At 42.5% G+C, this 21,117-nt stretch overlaps 1 protein-coding gene across 1 annotated transcript; it reads right to left on the bottom strand.

Annotated features, from left to right (window-relative positions):
* Positions 1-5,866: 5,866 nt before the first annotated feature.
* LOC146635269 (antiviral innate immune response effector IFIT1-like) lies at positions 5,867-16,476 on the bottom strand. The gene is made up of 10 exons (XM_085350072.1): positions 16,436-16,476; positions 16,177-16,353; positions 15,214-15,403; positions 14,949-15,140; positions 14,541-14,768; positions 8,350-8,491; positions 8,154-8,280; positions 7,919-8,072; positions 6,474-6,521; positions 5,867-6,064 (listed from the first exon to the last, which is right to left on the bottom strand). The coding sequence occupies exons 1-10, from the start codon at positions 16,474-16,476 to the stop codon at positions 5,867-5,869; spliced, it is 1,497 nt and encodes a 498-aa protein (XP_085206198.1).
* Positions 16,477-21,117: the final 4,641 nt, after the last annotated feature.

The raw sequence follows: 21,117 nt of genomic DNA, 5'->3' as shown, positions 1-21,117 counted from the left end.
CTGAATAAGATGATCCTAACTATCAAATTGGCTCAGTAGTAGTATAGTGGTACACACTAATAAAATATTATAATATGCTATTGCTGTTATATAAGACAAAGAGGATAATATTAACAATGACATAATATTAATATGAAGAGGCACCTTAGTCGGTTATGATGTGAGGTGGATAATTGTTAAACAGTAGTCTGCATCAAGCTTAAGGTTTGCTGAAACTCAGTGTAGTGACATGTGGGATGAAGACAATACAGAGAATAACTAAACTAATGAAGTGCATAGAGGCACTTGACCAGCTTGAAACCTATCATTCTAGAATGACACATTGCTGAGATATAGAGCACACCTATAATAACAACCAATAAGCAAAACCCTGTAGACAACAGCTAAAACTACAGGATTGAGAAGCTGAATTAAATATGTAGACACTGCTAAGCTGATGAGCATGTTACACATTTTCTTTTATTTTTATTTATTTGTTTCTTTTAGAGCAGAAGCTGCATGCTATTAAAAGCCAACATATGCAGACTTCTGCCTTGTTCGGGTGGCAGCATTTTTTTCTTTTTTCTTTTGTGTCCTGACACGTGTTTGTTTTTTGTTTTTGTTTGATTATTTTGTTGGTTTTGGAAACGAATTTAAACGAACTTGTGACAATACTTGAGAATCACAGTGACACATAGTGATTAGGCATATGATTGAAAAATGCCTAGGTTTAGAGCTGTGAGCTATGAGCAATGCAAAGTTTAAATATATATATATATATATGTATAAATGGGAAACAACCCTAACTTCAAAGTTTGAAATGTGTGAGATGCATGAATTGTTTGAAAAACTAGAAATTATCTAAAAATGCCTTAAGTGAAAATATAGTGTTGCATCTATAGAGAAGAGAAAAAAGAAGAAGCATTCTGTAACTTAAAAATAAGGCTGACGTGTTGACAATAGACTAAGAGACTCATTTTCAGGTGGCTATCAGGAACAGAGAGGCAAGCAAGGTCACAGACACCAAGGCTGTAGACAGCCACGCAGAGACAGCAGATAAAATAGAGACAACGCCTGCTAGAACCGTGGAGAGGAAGGTCACTTCACACGAGATTGTAGGAGTAGGCCACAGAGAAATAATGCAAAACAGTTTTGAGGCAGCCACTTAAGAACTTACAGTTTTCAAAGGACAAATTAGTTGTAAAGTCAGCTTCAGGCCACACAACTGTAGAACAATTAACTGCCCCTTTAGAACTAGTACATACAGCAAGTGGCCGCAGGTGCTTTATTAAATGCATATGACCCGTCGTGTCCAGTAAATTTGCTAGGTAGAGACGCTCTGACAAAACTTAAGATAGGTGTAATACCAGAAAAGAATGGCATGACTGCTGAGTGCATGCTAAATGACACCCCACCAGAGCCAGATAGCACTAACACAGAAAACAGTAGCCGCGTGTGTCTCTCTCAAGGCTACGGTGTTCCACATTATTACTGGACTCTCGCTTTGCCAGAGCTAAAAGCACTACACGATGTGGCCCGTCAACACACACCCGCCACATCCACTTTCCAGAAACCAACCGAGTATCACAACACTCTGAGATTTAAACAAACTCCAGGCCCAGATCCACCTTATGATCAGCAAGTGTGGAAGCTAGGAGAACAGCGTTTGACCTTACAGCACAGGCCGGAATTGTGTAGGTTACGCAGTGACCACAGACAGTAAGATGATAGAAGCAAAACCACTTTCTTCTTTATGTTCTGCACAGAGCGCTGAGCTGATAGATGTGATACGCGCATGTGAGATGCACAAAGATAAGCGAATAAACATACATACAGACAGCCAGTATGTTTTCTCTGCTGTGCATCATTTTGAAAAATTTGGCAAAACAGAGGAATGATTGATGTGTTGAAAAATGAACAAAAGCAGCAAGCACAGCCGAACAGAAAAAAATGGCTACAACACGGCGCAGTTCTGAGAACGATCTAATGATGTGCTATGGCAAGCCAGTGTTGCCAAAATCTCCCCACAAAACAGCAGCATTAGTGACACATGGCTCAACGCATTTGTCAACGGGGGGAATGACTAGTATTGTCAACTCACATTTCTACACTGTAAATTTTGAAACCTCAGCAAAACAAGTTGTCAGAACGTGCATGACGTGTCAAAAATATAATGCTCAGGGAAACCTAAGACCAAAAAGAGGCTGTTTTCCCACACCACCTTATCTTTTTCACACAATCCATATGGACTTTATTGAGCTAAATGAATGCCAAGGGTAAAAATACGCCCTAGTGGTTATAGATGTATTCTCAAAGTGGCCAGAAATCTACCCAGTGAAAAGGGCAGATGCAATTTCAGTAGCAAAATGTCTGTGCAATCACTTCATACCCACATATGGCATCCCAGCTTTGATACGATCAGACAACGGCACTCATTTTGTAAATGATGTCATCACCAAGGTCTCTGAAGCACTCGGTTTCAGCATAAAACACCATTGTGCGTATCACCCACAAAGTGCTGGCCTTGTAGAGAGAACTAACGGCACTATAAAACAAAGGCTCAGAAAGTGCATGGCAGAAACAGGAAGGCCGTGGCCTGAATGTTTGGGTTTAGTGAAAATGTGGATGCGTTTAATGCAGGGCTCCCAGAAACTAACTCCATTTGAAATCATTCATGGTAGGCCATTCCCACTGCCCATCACCAGTGAACCAATAGACAAATCAATCAGAGAAACCACACTAGCAAAATGTATGTCTAAGTTGTTGGAAAATAAAGAGATGATTGTAAATAACGAAGAACGTAATGATGTCTATCAAGTGTCTTGCAGATTACAGCCTGGTGACTGGGTTCTGATCAAGGTGCTCCAAAGGAAAAACTGGAGCTCACCAAGGTAGAAGGGACCATACCAAGTTCTTCTCACTACACCTACCGCTTGCAAAATAGCGGAACGACCATCTTGGATCCATCAGAGCCACTGCAGGAGAGTAAGTGAAGCCATCTAAACTCAGCCGACACAGGCTCGCCCAATTGTTGTGATCCTGCTCGGTGGAGGGATCAGCCTTTCTGGCCGAGAGTTCTACTCTCAACAGGAGGGTGTGTTCTGCTGTCATGAGGTGTTGGCTGCTTATCACTGCAGCGGGCTTGACCCTGGCCGGGCTCCTCATCTTTGTTTCCGTGAGGGACAACAAGTCACGCCATATGAAGAAAAGGCAGACACTGTACGACAAAGGAAAGCACACCAAGTTTCCCCATGGCTACGCCACTAATTTCTGGTGGCAGTTTATGAACACTATCGCTCACTTGAATAATAAAACTGACTGCTATGCATGTGCCCATATGCCCCTATCCTCGCAGACGTCTGGCCTATGGCCATACAGCATACCTGAAGATCGCAGTTGGTGTCTGTTGGGTCTGGCAACTCATCCAGGCTACGGTACTCTTTGGTCCAAGGCCAACTACAGCATCCCTGCAAACGCAACCTGGAGGAAATTGTCACTCACGAATGTGAACTGTTCCGGACAGATCAACCTACTGACCTGGCCCCAAGTCTCAGACCCGCTGCCTGATGTAATTCTACTGAACAAACTGAACGCAGCGCAACTGCCAGTATGTGTGATGAACAATGGATCGCGGGCAGTGGGGGAGCTGCCTACTCACCTATGTAGATACATATACACTTTCTGCCCACCGAGGAATGAGAGGAAGTGTATGGCCTGTTCAACCAACACAACCTGTGCCAAAAACACGACGCTGATGAGCATCAACTGTCGCTCTAACTACAGTTACCGAATGCCACTAAAAACAAAGACTCAATACCAGACAGGATGTGCACGGACGGCACCAAGCAGTAAAGGAACCAGAGTTTCGCATCTGGGGAGGAGGAGTGAAATTCTTACAGAGCTTGATCCCCGGCATTGGAGTTGCCGAGGTGCGGGAACATGTGGAGATCAACCGATATGCTCTGCTATGACACATCAACATTGACAAAGACCCTGGGACCGGCCTTAGCAGAGGAGCGGAAGGCCATCAGAACGATGGTGCTGAAGAACAGACTGACTCTAGATCTGCTAGCAGCATAACAAGGAGGAGTTTGCAAGCTGATCGGGGAGACATGTTGCACGTTTATCCCTGAAGGATACGAAGCTGGAGGAGACATTTACGAAGCTTTGCAGAATTTGACCGTTCTGCAGAAATATGTCACTGACCACACATCTGGAGCAGCTACACCACTAGGCTGGCTGGACTGGCTATTTGGCGGCTCGTGGTTGGCTGCTGCAGCAAAGCCGTTTGTCTTTCTAGGTTTCATCATGGTAGCACTGCTCATACTAGTGTTGTGTGTGGTGCCATGTCTAAGAGTAATGATTTCAAAGATGATAACAACTACAATGACGACTTATGTTGTCGTGCCTCAAGAAGAACAGCATCCCGTTGCAATTCTGTTAGAGGAGAACTTGTAATAGCTGCTAATAAATGACGTGGTGACTAAAAGTGACTTGTCAAGTGATCATGCACTGATTAACGCGTTAGTAGGTTATGCAGGTACAACATAAGGTTTTTATTCTTTTATTTTTTGTAGTTTTCGTTTTATTATTTTTCTTTATTATTACTTTTATTCTTTCTTTTTACTGTATTTTCATTTGTTCTTTTATTCTTTTATTGTTTTATTTTCTTTTATCGTTTACCACATGATTTACATTTTTGCTATGTTCACAATTTAAAAATTAAAAAATTGCTAAACATACTTAATCAATGACCTTTTCAGACAACTGTTGTAAACATTTAAAATAAGTTAAAACAGGAGGGAATATGTTAGAGGAAAAATGATTCTATGTAACTTTACCTTCTTTTAAATGTACAAGCTGTGTTCAGATAAGTAGTTTAGAAGTGTCTTTCAGACTTTCCCAGCAAGGACATATTGTTTCAGATTGTTTTATCTGTTTATTATTTTCTTATCCTGTTCTCACTGTCTCTGTGCTCTGTGCCTATAAAAAATGCCAAGCCACTGTGCATGGCGTGGGTTGTTCTCAGCAGCAGCTCACCCGTGTACACGTTTAGCAAAGAAAGTAACTTTGTCTCATTGTGTCTTTATTTCTCCTGGGTTTTTTGCAGAGTTTTCTCCCAACAGCTATCATGAACTTTATTTTAAATTATTTAAATCTAACATCAGTTATAAGGTTCATACAGACAACTCACTGTCTGTTATACTGACAGGTTAAATTTGTAAAATCACCGGAGAATCCACAACTTTACTGCTCCACACATCATCCCCCCAGAAATGTTTTGTTCTGTGATCATATAAACACATCAAAGTTGCCCCATGTGAAAATACAGATTACTACCATTTTTTAATCAGTAGGAGGAAAACTGTGAGACAGAGAATGGAAGTACACACATCACGTTTAATATGCATAAACACTGTGACACTAAGTATTTGTACATCATTACTTCCAACCTCTTGTATTTAATGAAGTGAGAAATCAATTGAAATGAGTGTTGAAACACTTGATCCAAGTACTTTATTATGTCAAATAAACTCAAAATGTTTCTACTTCTTTCTCACTTTAAGGGAAAATATCTTAAAACAAGAGCAACTGAGCAAGAATGTTATTGAAGGATTTTCTTATATTAAACCAAGACAAAGCCTTTACACTACATGAATTAAAGCACATATACAACAACCTTTATTTGAGCATTGATCACATGAAACTGCAAAAGAAGATGAACTAACTAAGAAACTAAGAGATAAAATAAATGTTGTAAAAGATTAATTGCATCCTGCTCTCTCTGAGTGTATCACTCTACAAACAAGATAACACATTATTTTTGGCTTGATATAAGATTTTAAGAATTAGTTATTTGCAGTGATGGTGATTAATCAGAGGATGATCACTGCAGCTCCAGGCGCAGCTCACACAGAGCAGACAGGTACTCTTCATTGTCCTTGTCATAGGTCAGAGCTTCTTCATAAAACGCAGCAGCTTCCTTGCTGTCGCCCTCAGCTCTGGCCACCTGACCCAGCAGAGCGAGAGCTTCACCATCACCTGGATTCCTTGACCGACGTCTCTTAGCGATCTGCTTCAGTTTCTGCAGGAAAAAATAGAGGAACAATGAAAGATTAATTTATGTTCCAAAGAAGTTGATTCTGTTCATCTGGACGTAGCGTTTTCAGTGTGAGAAAACATTACAGTCATTATGCTTCTTTTCTTTTGAAAAAACAACGTTTTAAAGGATTTTTAGAAATGACAGGTGCGTCATCCAATGTGGGATGGATGCCACATCTCCTCACATGACCTAGTGAAAGACAGAACCACTGACAGTCACCAGTAGTTTTCAAGTTGAAGTTGAAAACAGTCCTCAGGTGCACAAGTAGGTGGTATTGAACAAATCATTTAAATCAAGGGATGTTTGATATGAGGTTATGCTCAACCCATAAGTTTGGTAAGAACACTGAGTGTATATAACACAGAATCTTTGTTATGTCTCTAGTGCTCACCTTAGCACACTGTCTCCACTCATATTTTTTCAGTGGTATCAGCAGCCCCTGCAGAGAGAAAACAGCAGAAAACTATCAGGAAGATAAATCTTTCCATACTAAGGTCATGTGGTAGATCTGAGCGTTGAAATGTTTCACATTACTGCCCCGACACCTCCACCCTCCAAACAAGGCCTGTTAGTTTTTCTTCTTTCATTGTTCTTCTTGGGTTGAAACTAGAGATGATGATGGCACGATACCTCTTGTTTTAAGTCTGATACCGATATAAATTTGAAAATCTGCTGAAACCGATATGAATCCAATATTGTCTATTTTAAAATCAATAAAATTGTTTTTTTTTTTTTATATTTGCTGCATTTTGTATAAGTTCATACTCATGTTTAAAAAGCCAAAACACTAAAGCTAATCTATTGTACTTGGATGCAAAAAACACTGCACCCAAAATACTTCAGATCAGCAATACTGAGCTTTTTACTTAAACCTTTAGCAGAACTTTAAAGTATTTAAAGTAATATTGAAAAGTAATTTAAAATGCAATTTTATGTAGATTTCAACTACTCTTTGGTTCTGAAAAAAAAAGAAGCGCAATATCAGCACAAAATAATTCAACAACTTAAAAAAAAACAGGTTGTAGAATGGACGCTTTTGTACTTAAAGCTGAACATAAATACACATCCATCCTGACAGTTTCTGTCACATTTAACCTGAGATTGACTTTTGTGTAATTTCTATACAAAACTTAACACGTATGAAAAAAGTGTTTTCATTGTTTTGTTGTTGTTGTTTTTCTTTCGAACCACAGAACTGTTTAGCCTGCAACACAGTTCTTTTCAAAGTAAAACTCGAGTCTATCCATTGTACGGTCAGACTTAGCAATGACAGATGTCCCAGCTTCATATATCGGTTGTTAAGCTTAACGTGGGAATGCTTTACAAACATTCAGAGATGAACTTACACACTTGCTTTATTTTTCTGGGATAGTTTGCTTGGAGATGAAATTCTGGTTTGTCAGCACGTAACGAGGCTCCAAATGCTTTCAGTGTGAAGTGACTCCAGACCGCCGACAGGTCTTGTACACAACAGTCACTCTATCACGTGACGCAAACTGCTCCAACATGATAAGGGGACCACCTGGGTTACACCATGTCGCAAGTTTTGTGAGGTGCTTTTGTGATATTTGATGGATCGGGATACATTTTTAATTTCTACCCAATATCCGGCCCAGTAATTTAGGTCAGCATCAGCATCGCACTGATACCAATACTGTATTTTAGATCCGTCCATCCATAGTTGAACCGTGGAATATTAAGAGGCAGCTGCATGTCTAACACTGTACATGCAGCTGCCTCACCTTGGTGTAATTTGCCCTCTGATGAATCAGCTGCCTGTCACCGTCACTTTTTTGTCAGTGAGGACCAATCAGAGTCTGGCACCTAGAAACTTACCTTGGTATAGTGAGCGATGGCTTGAGCCTCATTTTTTGTGTGATAATGATGAAAGTCACCGTAGTACTGATGGATAGTCTGACAAACTCTTTTCTCCTTCAACTCTGGTAACTCCTCCAAGAGCTTCTCCAAGCGCTGGAAAGTCTCCTCAGCCCTGAGAAACAACGAGATGTTTAGGAATTTACACCCAGAGGAAAGAAAGGAGGAAATCGTGCAGCTTTGTTTAGACAAGCACCTGCTCAAATCCCCTTCCTCTGCGTACAACAGTGCCAGTTCAGCCCACGCCCGGACAAAGGATGGTTTCATCTCCACAGCGTCTTCAAGGTGACTAATACAGCAACGCCTCCACTTACGCACCTCTTCTGTGGAGCATTAAAGGATGATTTGAGTTGTGTTGATTAAAGGATAACATGTTGTATATTTCTGTGTACCTCTGTTGCTGAAGGGCCTGCGGCGCTGTTCAGCAATTTTCTTCTGCTTGTAGCACATAGCCAGCTGGCAGGTGAAGGAAGGTAATTGATCGCCCCTTCTCAGGCCTCGCTTAAGCACATCAATAGCCTCATCCAGTCGATTCTGGAACAGATTTAAAAACACTAATCAGATACAAATATATGTAGAGAGAGAGGCTACACCCACGCTTGAAGCCACTGAGGTGTCTGTTGGCGGGGTGACTGGTATGAACGAACTTATGAAACTTGCTACAGTCCAATAACTCCAGCCGTACCTATCTTGTTTTTTAGAATTGTTATTCCAAAGCCATTTAACAGCGTAGCGATCACAAACTGTTTGCTTCCTTCCAAACAACAACACCTGGCATTAATTACTAGGGGTGCAACGATATTCGTATCGATATTGAACCGTTCGATACAGTGCTTTCGGTTCGGTACGCATATGTATCGAACAATACAACATTTGTAATTTATTTTATCAACTTTCCTTCTGACGATGCTGTCTGTGTGGAGCGCTCAGTGAATCTGCATTTGACTACTCCGCCTAGGCTGCACTGTCGAGCGCAGATCCACTGAGCGCTCAACACAGACAGCATAGTCAGAAGCAAGAGTGCAGGGCAAGCTAGCGAGACAGAAGTTAAGCTCTCCTTACAACATGGACCTCCCCCACCCTCATTCAGATCTGGCGTTTGGAATTATTTTGGTTTTCATGTGACGTATGACCCTGAAGGTAAGCGAGTCATGGACTAAAGTAAAACAGTATGTTGGATGTGCCATGCAATGCTCAATTACATGGGTGGGAACTAGTGTGTTAGCGCAGTTAGCTCGTTAACGTGTTGGCCGTCTAGCCCCATGCACGGGGTGATCGTTAACGGAGATTTGCCGTGTTGTGGCGTTAAGGTCATTTCAACGAGATTAACCTGAAAGCACTAGTGGGAACACAACGAATATGACTGCACATTTACGCCGACATCATCCTAGTGCAAAGACAAAAACAAGCAAGCATGCTACTAACTTTAGCCGAGTCATTTAGACAGCTGTTAGCACAGGATTAATATGCTGCTGAGAATATAGCCCAGAAGAAGCGGATAGTATAGCTTTTATTTTGGAAAGAGACATTTCTCTGTAATAAACTCTCTTTTCCAAAGATGAGTGATTCCTCAATCAGATACAGGGCTCGCAATATCGCTAGCCCGACGTCCCGGGGCTAGCGATTTTTTTCAGTCAGGCTACCAAAATCTATCTCTTCCCTGCCCGTCGGGCTATTGTAGGAAGGAAAAATATATGTCAATGCTTTTGCATTCTTTCAGAAATGTAGCTGGGTAATTATGTCATTGGCATCGGTGAGCCACTGTCAATATGTGACATATTGAAATCGCGTTTGAATTTGCTTTCACTTTGCAATCATGCGAACTGTGTATAGAGAGCGACAGCACTGATCTGTGAGTGATGATAATTTGTGCACCAATTCCTCTGACATCGTCTTATTAATCGTTAGCTTACTATGCAAACATGACAAGTGAAATCTCCCGCAGCTTACACATGTGAGAGGTTGATCGCGCAGAGAATCGCTGAGCTTATGTGAGTGAGTGTGTAAAAGCATTTCAGTTCTGCTGAGCCAAATAAGACAGGTCAGGGTGAAGAAGTGACAGCCAAAGAAAAGCTTACCACAAAACGGAGAAGTTATGACAAATCAGACTATAAGGCAAAAAGAAAGTGCAGCTTTATGGTTTCATGGACAAAATAATTTCTGTGGCTGCAATATGATGAGCTAAATAACCAGGGCTGCACATAAGTGGTCCACAGGTGCGCATTCGCTGTCAAAATAAAAAACACGCACAAGGGTTAGGGTTAAATTTAAAAACTGTACTTTTGAGTTAAAATATATATTTATAATCTTAATAAATGACAAATTAAAAAGGCATGAACATTTTTTTTGTATCGAAAAAATATCGAACCGTGACACCAAAGTATCGAACCGAACCGAACCGTGAATTTTGTGTATCGTTGCACCCCTATTAATTACGTGTGTCTACCTTGAACACATTCACCATACCAAAAAAACCCACATGCCTGAGGTATTCACTGAGCACGTGGTCAGTTGGGGCCATCTTCACAATGTTTTCATAGATGTTCGTTGTCTCATCCTGGACTGTGGTGCTGACACTCACCAGTTCCCGGCCTCCCTTCAGCTTAGCGTTTAGCCTCAGGGTGCTGGACTTGGGGTGAAACCCTTCATGCATGGTCAGGAGCTTCCTTGTCTTGATGTCAGTGGCTTCTATCTCCATATTTGGCCAGCTTATTATGCCAGCAGGGTACCTGATCACAGGCAGGCTGTAGGTGTTCATATCCCAGACATTGTTCTTACCGTTCAGCTGACTCCTCAGGACTTGCCTGACCCTCTCCAGGTACTGGTTGGTTGCAGCTGATGTCATCCCGATGTCATTGCAGTATATCCTGGTGGTGTGGATCAGTTAATTTAATGTCTTGTTCACTCTTGGCATCCATGTACAGGAGGTGACTGACAATTGCTCAATTCAGTAGTCAATGATCTCACTGAAGGGGTTCAGGCCTATGCAGAACAGTAGTGGGGACAGAGCATCTCCTTGGTAGATCCCGCACTTGATGGTGACTTGTTTTATAGGCTTGAGGTTGGCCTCTAGTGTTGTTTGGCACATTCCCATTGAGTTCCTGATGAAAGCTCTAAGGGTCCTATTGATCTTGTATAGTTCCAGGCAATCCAGGTGTGGGGCATTGAGTCATAGGCCTTCTTGGATTTCTGCCTTCTATGTTTCTGCCTTATTTTTTAAGAAGATGATATCATAAATATGTTGAATTTATTGTATTATTATTTAAAGACAATACCATTTTGAAAATGTGCTTAAAGTTCTTAAAATGGCACTTTATTTTTAAGTCTGACCAATTTTGGCCAGGGGTATTATTTTTGCTTCTCTGTTTTGAACTGAAATGTAGTTTAAATGCTTTCCCCCCCATAAATTAAAAGAGTTATTAAGAGTTTGAGTTTACAATATTCATGTCCATGTCTATTATTTGATTTTATCGCTCACTAAAACCCTATAAATTAAAAAATACTGTTGCACTTTGGGGGAAATTTTCTTATAATAATAATAAACTTTATTTATAAAGCAAACCTAAAAACCAGGGGTATACCAATGTGCTTAACAAGTAAACACAGAGAATAAAAAAGAGGTAAATAGAAATAGGACCAAACAGATCGCTGTCACTGATGCATAGGAGAAGCAGCAGATACATATAAAACATAAAAGTACATAATGTAAAATCACAAGTGAAATGTTAACTAGAAGGAAAAGCAAGGTTGAATATTGTTGAATTGTTGCAAGGTTGAATAAGGTGTGTTTTCTTGTGCGATTAAATGTGATTAATCACAATTAATTAATTACAAAGCCTCAAATTAATTATATTAATTTTCTTAATCGAGTCCCACCTCTAATAACAACATAAATTAGATTTCCACTCTAAATTACTCAACACACAGACATTAATGTTTAAACCGTTGGAAACAAAAGTGAGTATACCCGTAAGTGACAATATCTAAATTGTGCCCAAAGTGTCATTTTTTTGAGTGGGTACGATTAATTTCCAGCACTGTCTTAAGGAAGGCTTGCTTCACCTGCGTGGGGAGCTCCTTTCACTGCATGTTGTCTGTTCACAGCAAAATCTTACAAATGCAAGCAGCACACCTCAAAGAACCAGGTGTGAAAGTCAACAAACTGAAAGCAGTGTCAAGGAGTGAGATTTAGAGACAAGGTAACTAGGTCCAATGTGCAGTGAAAATCAGGCTGAGCAGTACAGAAATCTAAATGTTAACGTAATGTGATTGCTGGAAAGTAAAGTTTTGTCATAGGTCTTTCTGTCTGATTGTACTGTGTATTACAACGAACAAAGACTATACAAGACCACTCACGTATCCCACTCAACAACCGAGAGCCAATAGGAGCAGCAGATTCCAGTACTAGAAAATTAACTCATGGATTCAAACTTCTCTTTTCATTTTCCATTTTTGCTGTTCTTGAAGCAAAGGCAGGTATTCTTACACACAGTGTTTACAGAACAAATCTGAAATGTACTCAACATGTCTCCTGCAGGGGCCCGTTCTTCGTACGTTGCTTACTACATCCAAGATCAAATGACACATCCAAGACCAAATCATCGCGCTAACCGTGAGCTCGCTAATCCGGTTCTCCGAACACACCTGCTGTTGACGATTAGTACAGCTGGATGAAGTAATGTGAGATCACTGGGTGGCTTAACAGGGGCTACGCATCGATAGTAGAAACATTGATCGGCAACCCTCTGATTGGTCGGCGAAAATGTCGAAGGAGCGCGCTCGGTATTTTTTGGCAGCAGAGCAAGAACTCTTGAGTGAGGGATTTCAGGAGTTTCAGAGTTTAATTAAAACGCAAGGGAACACTGCAAAGGCTGCAAAAGCAAGGAGAGAGGGCTGGCAGAAAGTTGCTGACAAATTAAACTCGTAAGTAATTTAATAATAACAATAATAATGGAGTGGATTTATATAACGCTTTTCAAGGCACCCAAAGCGCATGACAATGCCACTATTCAGTCACTCTCACATTCACACACTGGTGGAGGCAGCTACGGTTGTAGCCACAGCTGCCCTGGGACAGACTGACAGAAGCCAGGCTGCCATATCGCGCCATCGGCCCCTCTGGCCAACACCAGTAGGCGGCAGGGTAAGTTTATTATATTACACTATATTATCCAATATTATATTACATTATATTATATTATGTTATATTATATCCCCTTACACATTAGAGCCACAACACCCACTAGACCCACTAGAACATGGGAACAAGTAAAAGTGAAATATAAGAATATTCTACAGAATGGTAATATTTATCACTTATATTGCTTTTAGTCTCTTGGACAGAGACCCTGAAATAATCTGTTTGTTTGTTCATAACAGCAACCAAGAAAAGGGCAGAGCAAAAAAAGACAGGTGGTGGTCCTGCACCCCCTCGTCAACAAGTTGGTTAAGTAAATAATACCCTCACGGGAATATTGATATCTCTCTATGAGCACACTGTCGCGCTGAGCTAAAGGATCCTGTCTGTCCCGCAATATACGCTGGATTCTGAGGACTCTCCTTATCAATCTTGCACCTTCCGCAATGGGTTGCTCGCGTATACGGACAGGACATGGCTGCGACAGGCTTCCCAAATCCACCTTCGCTTTTATAGCCATGGTCTCTCATCTTGATTACACAAAGTAATTTGCAATTACTACTCTGAAATATGAATTACATCTGTAATAATCACATACATGTAATAGAATGTTAATAGTACATTTCCCTTTTTTAGGAAATGACCTGTATGTATCTGTGTGAAATCAATAAAAGGATCAAGTGCTGCATTATCTTTAGTTACATTGATGTTATTTATTTATGGTGAAACAGTGGTGGAATATCGCTGTTGCTTTCGTATAAATGAAGCGGACATACCTGCGTGGCCGCGATCTAATCCTGTTTACATAAAGTAAACCTGCTCCCGAGCAGGTTTACGCTTACGGCTCTGTTGCTATGGCAGCAAGTCCCGGATGAGCTTCGGGGAACCGAACGATCCAGGATCACGCGAAATCGTCAACAATCAAATCCAGCTAACTTACTTAGCGAGGTACGAAGAACGGGCCCTGCTGTGGTAACAGCTTGTTTTGTTGTTCTACCAGAGAGAGCAGCTACAATGAAAGCTTGTTTATTTACTACTGTCACAGTACTGGGTCATGTGCCTTCAGTTACTCTGTTTTTTACATGTAAAAACAGAAGCTAATGGCACAAAGGACGGTTCCAGATAGATTTCCAGACTACAATCTTGGACTTCAATTATCTGGTACCTTTACCCTCAGGACAGGCAGCCATTCTCCTTGAGTTGGAGTCTGTTGGCGTTCTCCTCTCCCCACTGTTACCAGGTTGTTAACATTGAATGAATTTCTAAGTATAACACTGCAGGTACCTTGATATACTGTAAATATTGTTACAATATTTTCTATGAAGAAAATGAAAAATGAAACCAAGGAGTCTCTACAGATGGATTTCTTCACTTTTGCTTTGATCTGTTGTTACTAAGCCAAAGACCCAGTAGGAAGAAATAGCATTCATAAGGTTGCAGACTTACCCGATTATGTAAGTAATTTCCCGAGTGCCGGATGACATGAGGGTTATCGGGATCATTTTCTAGTGCTTTCTTCACCAAACCATCAGCCTCTTCGTATTTCTTATAAGCCGTCAGCTTCAAGGCCAGCATGCACTGCAGAACAGCGTTATTTGGGTTGATCTCCAATGCAAAGCGAAGCTGTTTGGTGGCCTGGGATTCCTCATCTTCCTGTTTATTTCCTAAAAACCACTGCAGATGAGAAACTGGTTAGTCTGCAGTTTATTTCGCTTGAATAAAAGAATTAGCCAGTGAAACTTCTAAGAATCATACTGACACTGGAGGAGCCATAAGGTTTACTCTCATCATTTGGTGCTTTATAGAGGAATATCCATATAAGTTAATACTCTTCATTCTTATCATAAAACTGACCTGTTCTCTGCAAAAGAGAGTGATGGCATAGCCGGCGTTCCACTCGGTGTCATGACGCTGTACCTCAAGTGCTTTATGAAAACAGTCGATGGCTTTGGAGAGAGAAGACCATGACACCTTGAAATAGGTCCAGGCTTGAGCGCCATACACCTCTGGGAGGAGACTTCCTGATGAACCAGTGGGATACTTCACCTGCACAGGGAGAAGGAAGCGTCAGATGTTCAACAGCAGTGATCATCATGTTTGATCTGATTGGTTTACATACCAGTATGTCCTCGACTCTCTGACAGTAGCTTTGTGACTGTGCAAAGTCTCCGTCGTGATATTTCAGCCAGGCCATGTCTCCATATGTCACAATCAGCCGCTTCTCACTCTCATCACCGTAACTCTCCCTGATGGTCTTCTCTGATTGGTTTAAAAGTGACAGCGCTTCCTCTCGTTGATCCTGAAGATACCTGAGGACCAACAGGTCATCAACAGCTGTTCCACATCTGGTGTTTACAACACCTGACAAGAAACTGACCTGAGAGTTCAACTAACACTTGTTGATGATTCATTAAGGCTTTTATCTGAGGTTCATGACTCCAGGGTTAGATAATTACTGCATTTCCACCAGAAAAACAAGAGTCCAAACAAGCTTTAGGAGGCAGATTATATCAAGATAGTACCAGCTTTGTAAAGAATCAGAAACTCTATTCCAATACTCAAATAATGTTTCTCTTCATATTACATGTTTGTATTAAGGTTGAAATAATGAGGTAAACTTAAAGCAAGCTGACGTTTTTCTTCTAGCTGTAGCTTTGCTAAACTGCATAAATCTGGTGATTGTTTATTTATAATATTAACTGAGTGAGTTGAAAATCAGCGAACGATATCTACTCCAGACAATATGTTATGTTATTAAATAAAATAAAATTCATCTGTGTTAGCAGCAGGAGCACTGCTGATAGGTAACATTAGCAGAAGAAACACAGCTCAGGGTTGGATCTGATCCTGAAAACAAAACTATCTCTCTATCATTCAAATATAAATCCTGCTGATGCTGACCACTGTTTCCTTTGACAGTCAAATTTCTCTTTGGTCAGACGGACTTCAGTGAGAAGTCCTCTGGCTAATGTTAGCTCTTCTCTTCTGTAGCAGAGTCCCAGAAATAAAAGTGTTGAGATTTGAATGAGCAGAATAAATCCACTTTAGCTTTTCTTTCATCAGACAGCTACAGAAACTGTACCTGACATAAGCCAAGAGGCTGTAGGTGCAACTCTCTCCCTCATGCTGACTCTGATGAAAATCTATGTCGATCTGTAGTCGAGTGCTCAGGGTTTCCAGGTCCACGTCCAGCTTCAGATCCCAGGTGAAGTGACACTGCAACTGTTGCAGCCTGCTGAGCAGAGCGCTGCTATCTTCACTGTAAGAGAGTCACAAAGAAAACGCTGTGAGGAGCATCAGAGGGAGAGCATCAAACCAGGACTGGCTGAACCGAGGCTCACTCAGTGCTCTGACACACTACAACCAGCACATGATCAAACATCCTCACTCAGAAACTCTCATGACAGTTCACCCACACCTCCCAGCTCCTCTCCTTGACAAAAATTCAGTTTGTGTGATCAACCAATGAAATCAGTGATGTGAAGTAGATCTGTGGTTTGAATCTCACACTGAGGAACCAGAAGAAACCTTAGATGTGGAGTGAGACACAAACACAGGGGGACAGCTAAGTACTATACTTAGTACTTGTGGAATATTTTTGATATTGTTCTGTTAAATATTTTTGGATATGAGACCACACAATTTGTTTTTGTTCAATTCATTTGATCACATTCCAGTGTTAAAATGTCTAGTTATTGATGGAAGATGCATCAGTTACCAGTGTTCATGATCTGGAATTAATATTGTTGAAGAGGTGAGCACTGAAGAAGGCAAGCATGAACGCGGACTCAAGTTGTGAGCAATCAGGTAGTTGTGAGCAATCAGGGCTAAATTGTGTGGATTTTGATACTCAAGGATGGGAGGTTTAGGCTGGATCAATAGTAGAATGAATGAAGTGCATTCCAAGCAGCACTAAGTGTGCAGCACTCTGTGCACTCCTCAGTGCAGTGCCATGCATTGCTCTCCAGGAACTGAGATTGTTTGCTTGACACTGTTCAGTCACTGTACAAATCAAATCAAATCAAATCAAATTCAAATTTTATTTGTCACGTACACAGTCATACACAGTACGATATGTAGTGAAATGTTTGGACAACTGCTCGTGACCTAAAGAAAACAAAAAGGAAAAGGCTATGAATAAGATAGGAAATAAATATGAAAAATTAAAAAGGGTAAATTTAACTAGGAAGGAATAAAATATAAATTAAGGTTAAAAATGAAATAACTGTACAACACACTGGGAAAGAATAAGATAAAATATATAAATTAAATTGAAAATAAAATAACTGTACAACAAAATACACAATATAGAACTATATAAGAATGTATGAACAAAATACACAAGAAGTATAAATAAATATATACACAATAACAGCAGCATATACACAATAACAGCAGCAGTGATTTAAGTGATGAAGTGAAAACAAAGTCCAGAATGTCCAGTGTGTGTAAGAACTGTATGTGTGGGTCAGTACTGTGTGGTGGTGTGATTGAGAGACCGTATCGCCTGCGGGAAGAAGCTCCTCCTCAGTCTCTCTGTGTTGGTCTTCAGGGAGCGGAATCGCTTTCCTGACCTCAACAGAGAGAACAGTCTGTTGTTGGGATGGCTGAGGTCCTTCACCATCTTCCTGGCCTTGGTCCAGCACCGCCTGCTGTAGATTGAGTGCAGGTCAGGGAGCTCGGAGCGGATGGTGCGCTCAGCTGATCGCACAACCCTCTGTAGAGCTCGTCTGTCCTGCATGGTGCTGTTCCCGAACCAGGTTAAGATGTTTCCCGTCAGGATGCTCTCTATGGTGCACGAGTAAAAGTTCCTGAGCACCTTGGAGGGCAGTTGGAAGTCTCTCAAGCGTCTGAGGTGGTAGAGACGCTGACGGGCCTTTTTCACCACGGTGTTGATGTGACAGGACCATGACAGGTCCTGCGTGATGTGAACTCCGAGGTATTTGAAGCTGTCCACTCTCTCCACTGGGCACTCGTTGATGACAGGGGTCTGGTAGTTCCTCTCCTGCTTAGTGCTGAAGTCCACTATCAGCTCCTTTGTCTTACTGACGTTTAGAAGGAGGTTGTTCCTCTGGCACCAGTTCTCCAGATTCCTAATCTCCTTCAGGTAGGCTGTCTCGTTGTTATCAGAGATCAGGCCCACCACGACGGTGTCGTCAGCAAACTTGATGATGGTGGTGGAGCTGGTAGTGGCCACACAGTCATATGTGTACAAAGAGTACAGCAGGGGGCTCAGAACACACCCCTGGGGGGCTCCAGTGCTGAGAGTGGTGGAGGCTGAGATATGTCGACCCATCCTTACTGCCTGTGGTCTGCCAGTTAGGAAGTTGGAGATCCACTGACACATAGATGAGCTGAGTCCCAGATGCTCCAGCTTGGTGGTGAGTGTGGAGGGAATTATGGTGTTAAATGCAGAGCTGTAGTCTATGAAGAGCATTTTAACATAATTCCCCCTTCTAGCGTCCAAGTGAGTGAGTGATGTGTGGAGGAGATGAGAGATGGCATCGTCTGTGGAACGATTTGGACGGTAAGCGAACTGTAGTGGGTCCAGTGTGTCTGGTAGTGAAGAAATGATGAAGTCTCTGACCAGGCGTTCAAAGCACTTCATCACTACTGAGGTGAGGGCTACAGGGCGATAGTCATTGAGAGAAGCAGGGTGGGGTTTCTTCGGGACAGGAACAATGATGGACTCTTTGAAGCATGTGGGGATCACCGACTGAGATAAAGAGATGTTGAATATCTCCGTGAACACAGGAGCTAGCTGGTATGCGCAGTCTCTTAGGATACGACCTGGGATGCCGTCTGGTCCTGCTGCTTTCCTGGTGTTCACTCTCTTGAAGGCTCTCCTTACTTCATGCTCGGAGATGACGAGCACGTTTCCGGTGCTGGCAGTATCTTCCTGTCTGCAGCCGTTAGCGCCGCTAGCACTAGCATTGTTGGAGTCCTTAGCTGCAGCCTCGAAGCGAGCATAGAAAGTGTTCAGCTCGTCTGCCAGAGTCACGGCCGCGTTCGTCATACCGGTTGTTGGTGCTTTATAATCCGTTATTGTCCTTAGTCCCCGCCACAGGCTCCTAGAGTCACTCTGTTGGAGTTGTGACTCTAGTTTCCTCCCGTAGCGCTGCTTTGCCTCTTTCACCGCCCTCCGCACGTTATATGACGCGGCTTTGTACGGGTCCATGTCCCCCGTCGTGAGTCCCGTGTTGTAGGCAGCGGTGCGGGATCTCAGAGCGTCGCGGATGGTTTTATCCACCCACGGCTTCTGGTTGGGAAACGTTGTGATAGTCTTTGTCTCCACGGTATCATCCGCTAGTTTCCCGATGAATCCCACAACCGCTTCCGTAAACACGTTGACATCATCATCGGAGCTGTTCCTGAACATGCCCCAGTCTGCGTCATCGAGTGCGTCCTGTAACGCGGCCACCGATTGATCCGTCCAGCGCGCGACCTTCCTCTGAACCGGAACTTCCTGTTTCAGCCTTTGTTTGCATTTTGGCATGAGGAAGATGGCGGCGTGATCAGATTTGCCAAACGGAGGGCGGGATTGTGCCTTGTAGCCGTCCTTGACCGTAGTGTAGCAGTGGTCCAGTGTCCTTTCACCTCTGGTGGGGCAGGTGATGTGTTGATAAAAGTTCGGCGCTGCGCGTTTGAGGTTGGCGCTATTAAAGTCCCCCGTCACAATAAGCGCCGCGTCCCGGTGTTGTGTCTGGTGCTGTGTGAGTGCCTCATGCAGCTCGCATAAGGCGGTGACCGTGTCTGCTTGTGGTGGAATATAAACGGCACTTATAATGACCGATGTAAATTCCCGAGGTAGATAAAAAGGACGACACATGATGGACAGTAGTTCCAGATTTGGTGTGCAGGAGCGTGTGAGAGGAACAACGTTCGCACTGTTGCACCAGTTGTTGTTCACCATTAAACACACGCCGCCTCTCCTTGACTTCCCCGAGTCCCGTGTCCTGTCCATGCGGTGAACCGAGAAGAACTCGGCCGGCTGGATGGCGTGGTCCGGCACCGCTGGGCTCAGCCATGTCTCGGTGAAGCAGAGGAGATTGCAGTCCCGAATGTCTCTCTGGAACTTTACCCTGGCCCTGAGGTCGTCAAGCTTGTTCTCCAGTGACTGGACGTTGGCGAGCAGGATGCTAGGCAGAGGTGTGCGGTGTGCACAAGCTCTCAGCCTGTTCCTGACGCCGGCTCGCTTCCCTCTAGGCCGCCGCCGCTTCCCTTTGTTCTCCCTCAAGATCTCACTCGGCCAGCTCGGGTCCGGAGTTAAAAACTTCGAATTGTGAGTACATTGTATACCAATAGAAACAAGAGTGTCACTGTCATACCTAATGTACCCAATGGAGATGATTTTGCCGATTTAGAAATGCTGAAAACTAACTTAAAAAACAAAGACAAAGAAAAAGTGGTCGGAGCAGTCGTGACCGGCGCCATCTTTTATCTTTGCATGATTCTATGCATGATTGTGAAACAACAAATAAAAGGTTGACTGCACAAGAACTGAAGGGTGAGAGTCCTGAGGTTAAAGTGTTAGTGCAACCTGTGACAAGTAAGAAGGGACAAGTGACAGCTGGGACTGAATGGACCAATGAGACCATGTAACACAAACAAAAAGTCACCTCACCCATCTCAGAAGTGTACCGTCCACTTCTTTAGTTGAGCAGAATAAAAGAAATTTGGCTAATTAGGCAGAGAAAAGACTCTAAATATGATTAAGGTTTCTTTTGCCCAATGTGCAGAGACTTTGAAAATGTTCTAATTAACAACTTTGAGAGCCTCATGAAGTGAAAGGCATCTGGCATCTTCTGGCATCTGTGTAACGGTGTGTTCACACCGAACGCGATGGACGCGAATAAAACGCCCCAAACGCCCCTAATTTGACGCGTGCACATTCGCGTCTCAACGCGTGTCCAAGAAAAATCCATCGCGCGTCAACCGGAAATGTGGGAGGAATGTGGGGGGGAGTTGTGCCAGACCGGTATCTTTGCAAGATGGCAGCTATCGAGCTAGCGCTTGAAGAGAG

The sequence above is a fragment of the Diplotaxodon limnothrissa genome, linkage group LG3 (assembly GCF_057381915.1).
Source record: "Diplotaxodon limnothrissa isolate DT_005_m linkage group LG3, D_limnothrissa_male_GT1.1, whole genome shotgun sequence".
NCBI lineage: Eukaryota > Metazoa > Chordata > Actinopteri > Cichliformes > Cichlidae > Diplotaxodon > Diplotaxodon limnothrissa.
The sequence above is the reverse complement of the archived record's forward strand: the minus strand, read 5'-3'. Positions and strand labels throughout refer to the sequence as shown.